Source organism: Passer montanus, unplaced genomic scaffold (genome assembly GCF_014805655.1).
Source record: "Passer montanus isolate IOZ18808 unplaced genomic scaffold, ASM1480565v1 scaffold101, whole genome shotgun sequence".
Taxonomy (NCBI): domain Eukaryota; kingdom Metazoa; phylum Chordata; class Aves; order Passeriformes; family Passeridae; genus Passer; species Passer montanus.
The window spans coordinates 962,006-979,566 of NW_024356616.1; the positions used below are offsets into that span (position 1 = coordinate 962,006).

At 46.0% G+C, this 17,561-nt stretch overlaps 1 protein-coding gene across 6 annotated transcripts in view; it reads right to left on the minus strand.

Moving 5' to 3' along the window:
• The window catches only part of NSD3 (nuclear receptor binding SET domain protein 3), a 39,184-nt gene that overhangs the window by 16,218 nt on the left and 5,405 nt on the right, over nucleotides 1-17,561 (minus strand). For all 6 annotated transcript variants that reach the window (XM_039715326.1, XM_039715335.1, XM_039715343.1 and 3 more), the window contains exons 2-14: nucleotides 16,458-17,185; nucleotides 13,487-13,555; nucleotides 12,815-12,974; nucleotides 12,278-12,432; nucleotides 11,505-12,011; nucleotides 10,607-10,733; nucleotides 6,791-6,891; nucleotides 4,356-4,401; nucleotides 3,703-3,833; nucleotides 3,043-3,171; nucleotides 2,296-2,422; nucleotides 1,724-1,921; nucleotides 519-689 (exon numbers count right to left, since the gene is read on the minus strand). In XM_039715326.1, the coding sequence (XP_039571260.1) occupies nucleotides 519-689; nucleotides 1,724-1,921; nucleotides 2,296-2,422; nucleotides 3,043-3,171; nucleotides 3,703-3,833; nucleotides 4,356-4,401; nucleotides 6,791-6,891; nucleotides 10,607-10,733; nucleotides 11,505-12,011; nucleotides 12,278-12,432; nucleotides 12,815-12,974; nucleotides 13,487-13,555; nucleotides 16,458-17,141 (2,605 nt within the window). In that variant the 5' untranslated portion in view covers nucleotides 17,142-17,185. The remainder of the gene's footprint in view (nucleotides 1-518; nucleotides 690-1,723; nucleotides 1,922-2,295; nucleotides 2,423-3,042; nucleotides 3,172-3,702; nucleotides 3,834-4,355; nucleotides 4,402-6,790; nucleotides 6,892-10,606; nucleotides 10,734-11,504; nucleotides 12,012-12,277; nucleotides 12,433-12,814; nucleotides 12,975-13,486; nucleotides 13,556-16,457; nucleotides 17,186-17,561) is intronic.

Consider the following 17,561-nt stretch of genomic DNA (forward strand, 5'->3'; position numbering starts at 1 on the left):
AAAAGAACTTTGACACATGGAAAAGCTCAGCATGAAACCTGCTCATACAGTACTGCTAAAGGTTTTCTTTCAAAGTTCTCAAATGTGAAGGCAGTTATAAATTGAATTATACTAGTTCATGAGTAAATCCCACCTTTTAGACTTAAAACTTAGCCAGTTGTAAGTTTGTAGCAGTGAAAGAATCTCCTTCTGCATAATAAAGTGATTAACAACACAGCAGCCATTCTCAGCATGAAAGGGCTGGAATGGGGGGATTGGGATCTGCTTTCCCCTACTGGCAGAACAAGTGGACCTGAGTGCCTAGTGCTGCTTCTGGTATCAAATGGACCAACACAACAAGTGGAATCTCATGAGAACTGCTGACCAAAATAAAAGAAAATTAAATTACATAAAAAATCCCAGGCAGCATTTAACCCCAGCAAGCCCTAAGGGAGGAGTTCCTCATGAAACACTATTTTTATCACTAAACTGCACAAATGACAACAGAACTATAAACAGGGAAAAACCAAGTGTCTCACCTCTTGCACAAACGAAACAAAAGCCTACATTTACAGCTGATGAGGAGTGAGTCCTTTTGGAATGGTTACTACAGATGAGGATGTGGGATGACACAAACAAGCTTCCTGCAGCAATGCAGCCGTCTCCAGAGTGATAGGCCACGGGGCAGCGCAGACATCTCGCCATGCGACCTGCTCAGGAAACAGCAAAGGCATGTCACCCAGGGCTAGCAGCACCCAGCTGAAAACACCCCTGAGGACAAGAAATGCTCAGGGCAGGACAGGGCACAACGCCCCACAGGCTGGGTCTATTCCAATGGCAGTACTGGGAAAAAAAAGGAAAAAACTATCTTTATTCTAAAGAAAGTTTCACAAATATTACCCCTTTTACTTTAAAATTGTTAAGAAAAACTTCCATCATTCTAGAAGCTATTTGTTTGCTTTAAACATTTTAGTTCATTTCTAAAAGGATCTTCTTCCTTGAAAAACAATTGTTCACAAGGCCATTACAAATTGTCTTCAAAAATCAACATTCTTTGGCCTTATACTGTGAACCCTTGGCTTCCATTAAACCCAGCACCAAGAGCTGACCAAGTGTGTGGATCCAGGTACACCCCAGTCACACTGCCAGCTGCTTCCCACCCACGAGCTACTTCAGCTGATGACCTCAGTGAGGAGGAAACCCTCCTTCCTTGCTGCAAGTTGTGTTAGAGAGAGGAACTGGTTGAAGTGTCACTGTGATGATGCAGCTGAGCCTCCTCCCTGCCCACAGCAGCTGCCTGAAATATGGGTCTCCTTGAACCATGTCTCATAAGCTCTTGGAGATTTATTTTACACCAAAGATAGCTACCTCAGAAGGCATAAAATCAGCAGGATGGCTTCTGTGGTAGTGTTGGAAACAAAAGGGTTTTAATAAAAGGCAAAATAACAAAATTCTTTACAGAGAAAAACCAAGCCATGTACAAGAGGTCTTTCTGCTCCTGGTAAAACACCTCACAAAAGCAATTAGTTTCTTTGTTCTCTTCTTTTTCTAGTAAATTACTTAGGTGGGACTTTTTGGTTTCTGTCCAATTGGCTACCCTTAAGTTTGAGGTGAAGTCCCCTAGGCCTATGAGATACCTTTTCACCTAATCGATGAGAGAAACTTCCGGGCTTCTTTCCTTTCTAAGGGTACAGAGAATAGCTCTGCCACTCCTTCAACAGGGTGGGGACATTCCCGGGCTCACCTTTGCTGGCTTTGTGCATGTCCTTGTCCATGGAGCAGGCGGTGCAGCAGTGCTGCGGGCAGCGGAAGCCGCGCGACTCGAACAGGGCCGTGGCGAACTTGCGCACGCACGCCTCGTGGTAGAACTTCCCACAGGTGCTGACGGAGCAGCGCTTCACGTCCTTGCCTGGCAGCTTGCAGGAAAAGCACGTGTGCTCTCCTTGGAAGAGAAGGAATAAGGAATGCAGGCTGTAAAAGCCAACTCTTGACATAGTTATTGCTCGAACAAATTCTGAAGGCAATAGGTGTGAGCAATGCAGGATCCTTCTTGTCTTGGGTGGTTACTGTGATCCACAGTAACACTGCTCACATAAAATCTCTTATTCCAATTAAAACCCTAAGCAGCTCATTATTTTTTTTTCCTTACAAGGCACTTGCTAAATGGAAATTGAGAATCTGGTCTCAGAGTGGAATAACCCAAACTTACTCAGAAACCCTCGGAAAGCACCATCTTGGTTTGCCCTGCCCAGAATGTGGCTCCTGAGCAAAGGGGGAAAATCCCTCCCAGTTTTCCAGGCACGGGAACACACTCACCATTCTTACACTCGGTGCAGATGAACTTTTCCTCAGGCATGGCCTTCAGGCCGAGACACTCCAGGTGGAACATGCTGCAGCACTCGCCCTCGCAGGCCAGCAGCGACTCGCCAGAGCTCTCACAGATCTGCAACAGGCACAGAGCTCAGCAGGGAACAGGGCACCCTGACATGCCAGTGACTGCCAGGAGCTAACAACAGGAACTGCCTGGAACTGCTTCAGAGTTAGGGTAAGGCAGAACTGAACCTGGCAAGCCTCAGGGTGAGGATAACCCCAGCACTCCCTGCATTTTGCTCTGCGGTGACAGCGTGAGCCAGGGCACAGACAGGAGAGGCACCACAGGGTCCACCTGCCCTCCTCCATTTCTCAGGGAACAAGCTGTTCTTGCTCATCAGGTCCTTTACTACTGATCAGGGAACTGGACAGAACATCTCAGGATTTTTTTTTTTAATACTGAAAAATTCTCACTCTGTCCTATCCTGACCAACCATCTGGAATCTTCACATGGAGCAGAAAATGACATCTATTTTTTCTACTGAGGCTGGCAGGTATGGATTAGACACCACCTTCCAGCTGCTGAGCTTTCTGGCCTGCAGGAGGGCTTAGGAATCATTTAATATGAATCATTTCCAGAGCATAAAAACTCCTGAAAACCTGGATATTTTATCTGAGAGGTCAAATTAAGAGAACTAACAGAAACAGAGGATACATATTTAGTATCCATCACTTCCCAGTATCACCAGTTACCTGACAAACAGTGTCTTTTTTACTTGTTCCAGTTCCTCTCCTGGATAAGCTGGAGTCCACTGACTGCACATCTGAGACATCAGCATCAGCAGTGGCTGAGGGGCTGTCTGAACGCTTCCCAAAGCTGCCCTACAAAGAGGAAAAACCCACGGCTCTCAAACCAGACAATGCCAAACCACAACCACACTGGGGAAAATAGTTCTGTCACTGTTGATCAAAAGACAATTTGGTAGGTCAAGAGGCACAAAGGTCCTGGAAAGGTGCTGAACTTCACTGGGATGACACAAGTGCTGCCTCCTTGATATATTTCACCTGTACAAGCCAAACACCATAAAGAGCTCTCTTACTTTTCCAGACACTCTTTGGAGTTACACCACATACAGCAGCATCTCCCAATTCCCCAAGAATTTCAAACCTTCCACAGAGCAAACCATGATCTAAACTAATGCTTTGCCAGACAAAGGAACAGGAGAATTTGTAAGCAAACATTGTATTTTTATAACAAACCAGTGGAAGGGATTAGAAGTAAACAGACTAGGTTTTAAGTTTTCAGAAAATAAAAGACTAAAAATTTGTAGAAAATACTATTTACGTATTTAGCAATAATCAACTGAAAAACCTCTTGTACACTGACAGCTTGTTCAGGTTCCTGTGAGTTACCTGCAAATCATTGAGGCCTCTGGAGTCAGAGTCAGACGTGTCCCTGTAGGCTGAGCTGGTCAGTTCCATGTCCGTGGAGGCACGACTCCTCTTCTTTAAGGGTTTGCAGGAGTCTGAAATCTCACTGGCACCTTAACACAACATGCTAAAATTAGTTTAATACATGTTCACGACTTTTTGCTTAAACTTAGTAACGAAAAGAAAGATGACAGCTTGGATTCCATTATCTGCCTTAATTTTCAGTTTGCAATTTTGTTACTAGTTGACTTCTCCATGAAAATTAACTGAAAACCAGCTTAGGCAGAGCTTTTGACAAACTTTTTAACATGGTGACACAGTGGATGAAGGCAATAAATTGTCTCTAAGGGAGGACAGATCCTTAGGAGATTTCCTTATTTCCTTTTCATCATCCATCTTTAACTTTGGCTAAGCAGAGACTTTTAAGAAATGCCCGGAAGGACTTGGGGGCCTAGAGCACATGGACAAACACCATCCTTCCCCCAGCAATGCATGAGGACAAGATCCCCAAACTCAGCCTGTCCCCAGGGAAGTCGAGTTCAGCCACCAACACCGTGGCTCACATGCAGCAAAGCTGCTCCCCAGGGGCCACGAGCCACCAAGGTCAGTCGGGTTAATTTTCACCTGTCACTCACCTTTCTGCAACCCCGTCTTCACTGCTGCCAGTGGGACAGCTTCAACCTGTTCGAAAGGAAAATCCACAGTTAACACCAGAGGAAAGTTTCTCCCTAGTACCAAAAAGCAAACAGGTCAGTTCAAGGGGTTAGAATTCAGGTGGGAGCTGCCATGCCCTCCTCAGCCCCAGCCTCCGCGTCCCGCTGGATCCGCTCCTGCCTGCGCTGGTGCCCGCAGCCCTGGCAGCCACGGGCCACTAGCCAGGTCCTTCCTCTCTGCCCTGGGGCAGGAAGGTGACAGGAGCGCTGGATCCGTGTCCAGCAGGCAGGAGAGGGGCCCGTGGGCAGCCACCCCTGGTGCTGTGCCAACCCCAGGGCTGTGCGAGCAGCCGTGCCCCTGGCAGGGCTGGCACTGGGCTGCTGAGGCACAGCGGGGTCACTCGGTGCTGCCTGCAGCTCCTGCAGCCCCTGCTCCCCGTCTAGAGCTCTGCACGGGCCCGCCCGGGTGCCGTGGTGCAGGGCTCTACACAGCTGGAACTCCAGGGCACAGCTGGAACTCCAGGGCACGGGCATTCAGCAGACAAATGCACAAGGTTACAGTCTTGCAAAAGCACTTCCAGGCCTCGACCCTACGGAGAAGTTTAGGAACTGTTCTGCCAACACACATGGGTGATGTGGGAATTTGGTGACTGGGTAATATTTACAGAAGAAAGCTGTTGCCTAAAATCCTGTTTTCAAGGTTAAGAATTACAGGTTATTTCTTTGCAATGTGGTTACATATGCATGGAGAAACACATTTAGTAAATATTTAAGGATTATTCTATAATTTTTTTAAAAAATATTTTATTTTGTTGTACAATAGGTAAAAACATACAGTAGAAGGATTTGTATAGGATACATTTTGTAATACAAATATAAAATCTAAACAATCACTTTTATTTCTCCACTAGTCACTGTAACAGTAGCATCAACATTTTCTTTTTCCCATTAATTGTACTCGTTCCAGTTATAATTTTATACCAAGTTGTTGCAGACTAACTGGGGAATCAAGAAAACTTGACTTTGGGTAACAAATATTGTTGCATAATTGTAAGAAGTTAGTAAGTTTTCTTTTTTTTTAAATTTAACTTAATACATTCAAGGTTTTGCGCATTACAGTGCCCCTGGGTTCCACTTTAGTCAGATACTTCTCCTGAGAAAAGCACTTTAATTAATGTCCACAGACTGAGTCAGCCAGGTAAGAGAAGCACATGAAGCTACCTGGCATGCATGACGTTCATCTTGTTGGTTCTTATACCTTTGTTAAATTAAGAAACCTTTACAAACATAAACCAACTCTTTTGAAAGGGGGAGGCTGCAACAGCTCGTGCCAAGAGGCTCCACGGACCACGTCAGGTGTCACACACCCAACACTTGAATTGCTTTAAAGTTTCAGCAAGAAACTGCCTCGAGCTGGAGCACTCCTCTGCTGCACAGCAGTGCAGAAATGCTGCAGCATCAAAGGAAAAAAATAAGGGAAAAAAATCCCAAAAAAGCAACTGAGTTCACTTTCAGTCTCTGAAGTGAAGGAAGTGCAAAACAAAGCGCAAAGGGCAAAGAATAAATTAAAGAGATAAAAATATTTTTTCCCCTTCCCATATAAATCTTCATCCTGACTGTCCCTCTTTAAAAATTCTCACTGGGAAAAGCTAAACTATGAAACGTTTAGATAAAATTCTCAGCTTTCAGACAGAGGCCCTTGAAGCGGGAAAAATCAACCGTGCAAGGAGAAGAACCAACAACTTTGACAAACTTGTTTAAAGTGTATGCAGGTTTTAGTATTTCTGTCCATCCACTGCACTCTCCTACTCATTTCCACGCAGAAATTCTTTATCATTAAAATTTTCTTAAAGCAACAACATTTGTCTGTCTGACATCCAGATTAAAGGAATGCCCTGTACATGTCAGAACTATTTCAGGAAAAAAATGGTATATCCCAGAACTGTTTTGCTGATGTCTGCCAACATGAAAGTCTGACTATTCATCTTTAAGTGAAATCATTCTTGAAGTCCATTTTCAGAAGTGGTCAAATTAATCACTCTAACTTCATTTGAAAAACAAAGCCTCAACACAAACCAGCAGCTAAATCAAGAGCCAAAGGAAGGAACCTGGCGGCAATTCCATCCAAGAGAAATCACTGAAACAAACCCATTTTGCTCAGAACAGAAATCTCAAAGGAAACATGGCAGGTTCATTAGGAGTCATCCATCACTGCGTGCCCACTTCCATAGCCTGCCTGATACTGAGAAGATGCCAGTAGCAGAGTCACAGCAATGGCATTGACAGGGGGATTTCATGGAGGATAGTCCAAACCGAAACCCGATGGGGAAAAATGGAGAAAAATAAAAAGGCACCAATATAAGCCACAACATTTATGAATACAATATATTTTAACTCTCTACATGGAGGAAGCCAACCTGCTCCTTTTTGATCTTCTTCTTTGGCACAACTTCGGTGGATTTCTCAGACTCGGAGCGGGTTCGAATCGATCTTCTCTGTTGCTTCTTTTCTACAGAACCTGAAGAAGGAAAAAGGTTTCCATTATGTGATTCCTTGTATTTCTGAGGTACACCAAGATGTGCAACACCAAACCAAGAGGTAAAGGAACGAAACCAAGACTTTGTCCTCTTTTGAATGTTTTATTTTTAAATTCAGTTCCAAGCTATTGACCAGCTGGTGCTGTGGCTGCAGACACACATTCTGATTCCAGAGACAGATCAGCTTCAGAAAACAGACACAAGTAACAGACTGGAACAAAAGGCTGGAATTCAGATTAGGGCAAACAGATTTCCATAATCCATAACACACCTCTCAGGCATGGTCTTCACCTGGGGAATTCTGAACCAAACAGTCCTTCTCTGGTGTTTTGGGAAGGTAGCCACAACCAACTCCTTGAACAAAAACAAACTAGAAATTTCAGACGCAAAGCACAGCTTCAGGATTTCCTCCAAAATGCCAGATCTCTGTCCCCCTCTGTGGGGTGAGGGCCTCTGTCACATAACTACAGCCAGTCCCACCCTGCACCACCTGCAGCCACACCAGACCTCAATGCTCACCTGAAAGTTTCGAGGTGAAGAAAAACTCAGCACAAACAGAAGCATCAACCATGATGTGTTACTGTCGTTAATGAATGTGAAAAACAAGTTTTTAAAAGTATTACCATAGAAAACAAACTCAGATTAATGAAGGTTACTGTGACATTTCAACAGATGAAGAGGGAGCTGCTGGGGTTTTGGCAACTAAGGCTGGCAAAATCAAAATTCCTTTCTGTGCTCCAGCACCTCCCAAACAGGCACATCGAGCACCATGGACACGACACTCAACACCATGGGCAGCTGTTGGAACAAGCACAACACACTTGGAGCTGACAAAACTGGCACCTGAGGATTTACAATGAGCTGCTGGGAAGCATTATGCTGCCTTTTCAGTCTGGGAGGTTTCACAATTGGGAAATACTTTGTTTTCTTCCAAGCAAAACTGCAAACTCTTGGGAGCTGACAGTGTCAGATGGATGCACTTTTAGGAGCTGTAAACCTGCCTGGTCTTGTCAGAAGATCAAGTATCTAGAGACACACATGGGCTTGAAGCAGACTGAAAGACAGCCTTGCAAAAGGACTTCAGAGAAAAAAAGAAGAAAACTCCTCTTGATACATTGGATGAACATTTTTCCCATGGCTGCATGGCTCAGGAATGTCTCAGTAACTAAACTATACAGCTGGAAAAGTTATCACATTACAGTAACTGGGTTTCTGAGGGGAAAATTTTGTTTTTTAGAGGGGAAAAAACTTTTACAGCATATTAATTAATGAATAATAGCAATTAGTTATTAATAATTTAGAAATTAGTGACTGAGGTCAACATCCATCATGTCTGTCCACGTGTAACTTCTGTTTCCAACAGGCCCCATCCCTTGAGGAACTCACACAGCAGCAGTGGCTCTCCACCAGAGCTGGGGAATATCTTTTGTCACTTTGCTGTGTGACCAAAATCCCCTGAAGCAGCTTCAGGTAACTTTGAGCAGATGTGACCAACAGTTACTTTAAGCAAGAATGGATTTTCTCCCTGTGCTGCCCTGCTGAAGCCAAGGAAATAAGATCAAGCCCTGGATCAGAGAATTCCAGAACCAGAGTGTCTAATGTTGGCTGACAGCAACATTGACCACTGCAATGGGCACTTTCTCCTCTTCCTGCTCTCCAAGGATCCAGTCATCACCTTCACAATGCTCCCATCCCATCTTCAGGTATATTTCCATCCAAAGTTTCAGGACAGATGTTGGACCAGCCCTCCACCTTGCTGGAGATAAATCCTAGTTCGAATAATAGCAATTAGTTATTAATAATTTAGAAATTAGTGACTGAGGTCAACATCCATCATGTCTGTCCACGTGTAACTTCTGTTTCCAACAGGCCCCATCCCTTGAGGAACTCGCACAGCAGCAGTGGTTCTCCACACCAGAGCTGGGGAATATCTTTTGTCACTTTGCTGTGTGACCAAAATCCCCTGAAGCAGCTTCAGGTAACTTTGAGCAGATGTGACCAACAGTTACTTTAAGCAAGAATGGATTTTCTCCCTGTGCTGCCCTGCTGAAGCCAAGGAAATAAGATCAAGCCCTGGATCAGAGAATTCCAGAACCAGAGTGTCTAATGTTGGCTGACAGCAACATTGACCACTGCAATGGGCACTTTCTCCTCTTCCTGCTCTCCAAGGATCCAGTCATCACCTTCACAATGCTCCCATCCCATCTTCAGGTATATTTCCATCCAAAGTTTCAGGACAGATGTTGGACCAGCCCTCCACCTTGCTGGAGATAAATCCTAGTTCAGTGTCTGCAGGCCAGAGGCACCAGGGATTCTCAGGGCTGCTCTTGCAGTAGCAGGTTTCAAGTAAGGGAATTATCTTTCCAGCATTATTGAATTCTGTGTATCTAACTGCAGGTTATCAATAAGGACTCCCAGAGTCAGCCTGGGAAATACTTTACCGTAAAGGGATTCTGAAGTTCCACTGACCTTACATTTGAAAAAAGGACTTGGCAGTTATGTTCCACAAGAGGGGACCAATAACTGGACTTTGGAAATGGCTTTGAGAGTGACTGGAGTGTGCACTGCAGGTAAGCTCAGGCACTTACAGGGTGTTAGCAGGTGGAGTGTTACGTATCCAAAAAGCCTAAGAAAATGAAAAAAGAGAGGCTCAGAATTCTCACCCCCTACATCTGAGGAGCCATAGGGAAGCTGAAGCCTTTAGATCCCAGGTGAGAGAAGCAGAACGGCGATGGCCTCTCCTGCTGCAAGGCAATTCAAGGAGCCACAGCAACCACAGCTGGAAAGAACCACCACTGTCACCAGCAGGGGAATCCCCCCTCACAGCAGGAAATCCAGAGCACCAGGCCTGTGTGCTCCCAAATGCTCCATAAACCAGCAGAGCAAATAGCCCTGCCTAAAACCATCACACAGAACCTGAAGTGTTTGCATGGATGCTGACCACTGAGATTTCTGACTCTGGTTTTCATATATTTCATGTTTGTTAAGGGAGAAATAACCAAACACACGGATAGTTAAAGCACAAGTGACACCTGGCAAGATTATGAGATTCAAATAGCTCATTCAAGGTTTTCCCATTTCAGGCCCAAGTTCTATTATTTGCTTCAGTGGTTCTTCTCCCTCAGATGTGACAGTTCAAAACTCACTGCTTTATGATGTACCCCCGAGATTTGTGTCAGAGGGCAAGCACTACCTCATTTCGTCAATGGAGTTAGTTGAAGCAGTTTTTAAAAAATTCCCTGTTTTTTAACAGGTCACACAAAAAAGGAACAACAAAGCCTAGGGAGTCTGCATCTCAAATCAGACATTCCCTACTGAAATGTGCCACTTCCTGCCTCTTGTGCTTCCATGACAGCTCTCGTATTTTCCATTTGGGACCAAAAGCCACAGCAATACCCTGCTAACACACATCCACTGGGTTGTCTCCTAAACAAACTTGCCATTGCCATCATCCCTTGAGTATGTTGACTCAGGCTGTAAGCTGCAGACACAAAGTTCAGAGGCCAAACCACCAACCCCACCCCAAGCCATGCTGTGTAGGTTGGCTCACCATGTGTGACATTAGCCATGCTCATTACAACTACTATGTGAACAGAAAGATGTTCATAATTTTTAAGTAATGAGAAAATGCTGGGTTTGAAATTTGAATTCTCATGCCGTGGGCTCAGGTTCAGACCAGGATTGCAGTTTCCCTACCTGCTGCCCCAGAAGTTGTCTCAGGAGAGGACGCGTTTTGCACCACTGCTTTCTCACTTCTCTGAGCTGACGAAGAATTAACTTTCTCTTGTCCTTTGACACTTATTTCTGTTTTGTTACCAACTCCCTTGAAAAGAAAAAAGGAAAAGATTGTCTTCCCCTGTTACAAAGGTGTGCTGCTACCAGGTAACAGGCCTGCTCCTGAACCTCAGAATAGAAACAATCAATGCGCTCCAACCCAACACATAGACAGGATTAATTTACTATGGAGCTGCTTCCCTGCAAGACTTTCCACCCCTCTCAATCTCCCCTCACACACAAGGAAAAAATAATTCCAGTGACTTTTCTAAACATTACCTTCTCTATAGGGCTTAGGATGAAATAAACACTCTCCAGGTAGAGAGGCAGAAGGAGGAGGCAGAGAAATAGTCCTAAGCCTTTTCCTTACACTGACTGTGGGAAGCTGCTGTGCACCTGAAGGAAGCTCAGAGGCAGAACTCAATTTAAAAGTCTGTTACACAAAATGTAGTTATTACTTTTTAGTACATTATTAACAGTTTTGTCATGTTTCCCCAAAAAAAATTCTTTATCAAGAATTTTTGGATTATTTCAAGTAGGAAGCTGAAGTTAAACAGCTTTAATATTTTTAATGTGTTACAAACAAAAATATGGCTATCTGTAGGGAGCTGCTCTGCCACCAGCACAACAGTTACTGCCAGAGCTGCACTGAACGTGGGGCTCAGTGCACTGAAACATTCTATTGTCACATCTGTCTGTTAATCTCTCCAATGAAAGGAACATGGGTGGTGAAAGCTTGGTGGACACAGCTCAATCTCCCCACTAAGGCAGGTTGGGATAACTCAGGAGCAAAAGAGGGGTCACTGCACCAAGCACCTACCTTGGTGGAGTAAACAAATTGATCGATGAGTTTTCCATCCCCGGCAGCATTCTGAAGGGCAAAAACCTGCTCAATTTTAACAACCGGAGACATGTTACACTTCTGCAGATCCAGGTTGTGCATGGTGATGGAAGCTGGTAGGGATTTCCTAGCCGCAGCCGTTTTCCAGGCGATTTTCACGGGTGGAGCCTCCTCCTCCTCCTCCTGGCTGGACTGCCTGCGCTGGCCCTGCCGGCGCTCGCCGTGGCACGGCGACGAGCCTGCCGCCGCGCCGGCGTGCTCCGCCTGCGAGCTCGGCGCTGCCTTCGCCCGCCGGCTCTTCTTGGCCTCCGATTTGGAAGCAGCAGTCTTTTTGGTTTTGGCCAAAGCCTCTTCTGGCTCTTGGTCTACGTAAATGAAGGTGTACTGCTCTATCCTCTCTTCGCGGGTCATTTTCAGCGCCTTCTCGGCGTGGGCAATGCCAATGTCCCACTGCGCTCGCTCCCTCTGCGGCCGCGGCTTGCGAATCTTAAGGGACAAGACAAGCAGTTGGTTACACTGAAGATTTTGGCCACTCCAGCACTTAAGCACAACCCTGAGGGTCTCTGCATCTCTCAGGCAGCAGACTGCAGCCTGCTTTCCATTTACAGGGTATTTTTGACACTGAATGTGGACACTGAATTTCCTGCTGGCGAGATGCAGCCAGTCCTTCTCAGGGCAAAGCCCTGAAGAGTTCCAGACCTGCCCCCGGAGCATCTCCCTTACAGAGATGATCCCCCCAGTGCCCCCTGTACCTTCTGTTTCTCAGAGTGGTTGCTGGCTTGCTTGGCTGCCTCAGCCAGTAACTGCTCGTACTGTTTGTGCCCTTGGTACTCCCGAACGCGCTTCTCGTGCACCCAGGCCCGCTCTGGCTGGTTGCTGAAGAACTGCACGTGGTACTCCCGGGCACCTGAAAGGGCAAACACCACTCAGCAGGTGTACCAACACTGCTCTGCCTGTTCAGCTCACACCTTCCTCCTCCCCAGCCCTTCCTTCCTGCAAGTGGAGGTACCTGGCCCCAGTGCAGAAATACAACAGGCCAGATCCAGAACAGTTTGGGACGGATGCTCAGGACACCCTGCCCACACTGACTTGTGAAGCAAACACCTGTGCACCAGCCCGTTCCCACAGTGCCACCTGCAGAGGTCATGCACCAGGTACTAGTTCTGTGCGTGCCAGGACTGTCCTGTTCAGCACACACACAGCAGAATTCACCCCGCAAAGGCAGTTCAGAATGAGGGTATTTTCAATACCAGACACCTGACACTCTGGCAAAGAGCTTCCTCCCTCACCTCTTGTATTGATTTTGGTATGCACGTCAAGCTGTGGATCACACGACACCATGCAAGGCCACCACGGGTACGTCCCCACCTTGGACCAAACCAGATCCCCAACCTGGAACTTGACGTCGTGGGTGACCTGCGTTGGAAGGGACGGCACGAGCTGCTGGACCTGCAGAGGAAACACCAGATTAAAGCCACAGGAGGGGATTTAGAGCACTTGGAGATGCACACGCCATCCACAGGGACTTGTTGTTGTTGTTCTCTCAGATATCCCTGAGGTTGGATAATCCGAGATGAGAAAAACATTTCTTAGAAACATGAAAGAAAGGAGCTGCACACAGCTGGGATTTATGTAACAACATCACCAACAAACCGAGACAAAAGAGCAACTGCCACCCCCCAAAAAAAGGAATCTGCTTCCTAAGTTGATGAGAAATACTGCTTTTAAGATAAAATAAAGGATTCTGCTTTCTAGGTTGATCAGAAATACTGCTTTTAGGATAAAATAAAACAATAAATCCAGTACAATAAGAGATGCACAGATGCAGTAATGAAAGTAATAAGAGTTTAAAAGAAATGACAACTGATTTATCAGATAAATTAAAGAATCAATGGAAGAAACAGTCCAAAAATAGTGAGATTCTCTGAGTTCCAAAAGTGTTAATTGGTGCATGTACTAACCGGGGCTTCCTCCAGCACTGCATCTTCTCTTGGTCTCTCAGAGAGTGTGCTAAGCCTCTCGTTTGGTCTCTAAGAAATGGGTAACAGTGAAGAGAAAAAAGGAAAACAACACTTACTGTAAAGGGACAGTAAAGCAACAGAAGATAATAGTGAAACCAGGCAGAAAAAAGTAATTCACAGAGAGAAAGGCAACCATGAACCCAGAAAACGTGAATATGACTATTCCTTGTACCCAGTTAACATAGTAACATCACAATAAAGAAATACCTGGTTTCCCCTACACTATTTACATTACTATCACACCTGAATATAACTATGTTCTCCTGTAACAGACGACAGAAGAACATACATTCAGAAACAGCAAATCCAAGTAACTTTCCACCTAAAATAACACACAATTTCCAAAAACCAGAGAACCCCGTGTGAGGATATCCACAGCAATGTGGTGAGTCTCACTGTACACCAGTTATTTGCAAGAACTGCAGTACATATATTATGCTAAATACACAACATGATCATTGTAAAATCGATGTTATATTGCACAGAGTTGACAAATATATTTGGAGGATCAAAAGCCCACAACACAGAGCAGAATCAGCCCTGACAGAAGCTGACAGTGACGTGGGGTGGCCATGCCAGCTGGTGTGAGGGGACAGGGGCTGAGGTAAGGGTGGGCTGGGAGCTGTCTCAGGAGAAGGATGCCACACACTTGCTTTTCCTGCAGCAGAGAAGTCCAAGGATTCAAAGAGCAGCAGGAGTTATCAGACACAAGCAGTGAAGAACTAATAATGCTGACAACTCCCTTATTGCCAGGCCACTCCAACACAGACCCCACATCAGTCCATGCTCCAGAGACCCAGGGACACAAGGGAAGGGACAGAGCAGCTCAGGTCAGGGGTGGCACAGCCCAGTGTCTCATCTGGAGCTGGCTGTACACTACCACCATTTAAATCTAATCACATTGCTATTTGCTGGGCAGAAATTCTTTCTCCCTGCACAGCAGGAAGCACAGCACTGACTCCTGCCCCTCTGTAGCTACAGGGAGTCAGTGAAACCTCCCCTCTGAAAGCCAGGGTTCACAGGCTGCAAATTTCCAGCTCCTCACAGAACACAACTACTGAGCAGAGACTGATTCTCAAAACAAGGATTCAGTGCTTGAAGTTCACCAGTGTTTTCACAACACTTTCATTTTAAATCAGCCTCTCCAGTATGGGCATCCCCTCACAGTCAGTGGATTTTCTCTGAAGAGTCCAGCTGGGTTCACAGGCTGCAAACTTCCAGCTCCTCACAGAACACAACTACTGAGCAGAGAGACTGATTCTCAAAACAAGGATTCAGTGCTTGAAGTTCACCAGTGTTTTCACAACACTTTCATTTTAAATCAGCCTCTCCAGTATGGGCATCCCCTCACAGTCAGTGGATTTTCTCTGAAATTACAGCATCAGAATAAGGAACAACTGGTGACCATCTGACTTTCCACAGCCTCGTTGAGGGCAAAACTATAAAACAACCACAGTTGTACCAAAAGTTGTTTGTTCCTATGAAGATGATCCCAAGTCTCACACCATTAACACTGATGATGACAAAAGTGTACATGAAGATGAAATTGCACAGTGAAAAGCAAAATGATGGGACAATGCACCTGAGACTGCCCTGGCAAACTCATACTGAGAACCACCAGCAGAAAATCCTGCTCCTGTCAGAGCAGGCCATGTCTGAAACAGGGCTGGGTAACACAAAACATTTATTGCAACACCACATTTAGAAAGGGAAATGAAAGAAACAAGGAAGACAATAGCAAGACCAAGATTTCTGGTGAACTCTGGATGACACACATGACATGACACACATTCATTCACACGTGAATTCCACATCTTGGAATTCAAGATGCAAGGTTTCACTTCAGTCTGTGAGAGACAAAGATTCCATTCTCATGGTGAGCAGGTAACAGAGCCAGAGAGACAGGCACAGCTGAAGCTCCAGGAGTAGAACAGGAGTCACTGGTAAGAGGAGAAACAAACTGACAGCCTGATGTGGGGGTGATGGATGGCCAGAAAGAAGGAACAGTGAAACAGAGACACTGCTAAGGGAGTGCCAGCAGGACACAGCAGCTCCTACAGCCACCTCCCAGGGCCCCAACAGCACCTCCCTGCAGCACAGAACCCACTCTACCAGCTCAGAGCTTGTGCCTGAAGGACAGGATCTTCTCCCTTACAACAGCAAGCACCGAGGGCTTTCAGAGGCCTGACAAGAAACTCAGCTACGTTCTGTAACAGCCCAGCCTGTGCTGGGCAATTTCTGTCCCTGTCAGAAATGGCAACTTCCCCATTCCTGGCACTTACCAGCCCCTCTGCCACCCATTCCCTCACACTGGGAGAGGCAGAAACCAGCACCACAGGGGTGGCAGGAACAAGCACGAGAAATGGAAACAGAAGTACAGGAGTGGCTTATGAAACTGAAAGAAAAAGAATGAGAGGGCACCAAGGTAATCTGGGTCTTTGCTTCCCAGAATCTCAGTTAACACCACCTGATGTACATCCTCTGGATATGGACAACACGGTACAAGATTGATTAATGTTTCACTGCTGAATACCCCAAGTAACCTCACTTTCCACTCAACAATCTAACACTCTTTTGAGAGACAATTTTAGGAATGTGTGAGCTTTCATCCAGAAGTTCCATCTTCAACACTGGCCAGAGTGTAGCAAACTCTAAACATGCTATAACACTAAACAATATTTAAAAAAACAATGTATAACCTTTTCTAAAATTTGTTTTTCACATGAGCCTTTAAACCAACATTGCATTACCTACAGACACAGCTCCTGGCAACCTCATCCTGAGGCTCTGACGAGTAACTAAAGCCTGGTGACTCAGCGTGCACACAGCCAGAACAAGGACAAACCCTGCTGGACACGCTCTCCATCAACAATACCAGGTGTACAGATGGCTGAATTACCATGCCACTTACATTTTGCTCCTCTGGTTCTAATTTTGGAATTTTGTGTGACTTGCGCTCTTCCGATCGGGAAGAGTCATGCTTGCTACTTTTTTTCCTTTTCTCTTTCCTCCCTTCATGTTTTGCCTTAGCGTACTCCCTCGCTTGGACTTCGTTCAACAGGTCCCCACACAGGGAGGACTCAAACAATTCCCTGCCGTTCTGGATAGTTTTGGTTATTTTCAGTTTGATCTCTGGTGAGCCAGTCTTCTTTGGAATCCCCACTTGTGGAGCTGAAGGCGGTGGCGGAGGCGGCGGCTGGGGAGGGGACGATTTCTCCACAACCTCGTGCTGCCTGGCGTTGGAGTTCTCCAGCTGGTAATACTCCGGGGGGCTGAAATTCCTGCCCGTCCCGAAGCCGTTGGCCGATCCGTTGGGATACTGAGAGTACGTCTGGTACTTGGCTTGGGGCTCGTACATGCTGATGGCAGGGGGGTACCCGTTGGTGAGGGGGGGCAGCTCCTCTGCCGTGGGTGTGGGGTACTGGAAGCCTTGCTGCAGCGCGGCCTCGTACGGCGTCCGGCCCCCATCCTCGGCAATGTCACTGCTGCCGTCAAAGGCCTCCTCTTGGCGGATGTTGGCCGAGTCAATGAGTTGAGGTGGTTGCTGAATTGTGTTTCCCATGATCCCTTGCATGAAAGAGAAAGAGAAATCCATTGTTCTGCTCCAGCATCCTTAGCTTTCCCTTTTTCTCATAGGGCCTAGAGGCAGGGGAAGGGAAATAAGAAGTCAGCGTGAATTCAAAAACGGTAATTAAGCAAATTAAACAGTTGAGGAAAAAAGGGATCTCAAGAACAGTTTCCCCCTCTACTCAGCAGTCACCCTCACAAGGATTTTGGATCTCAAGAACAGGTTCCCCCTCTATTCAGCAGCTACTCTCACATGGATTTTGGATCTCAAGAACAGTTTCCCCCTCTATTCAGCAGCCACTCTCACATGGATTTTGGATCTCAAGAACAGTTTCCCCCTTATTCAGCAGCCACCCTCACAAGGATTTTGGATCTCAAGAACAGTTTCCCCCTCTATTCAGCAGCCACCCTCACATGGGTTTAGAGAGGACCGGTGTTACTGAGCCTT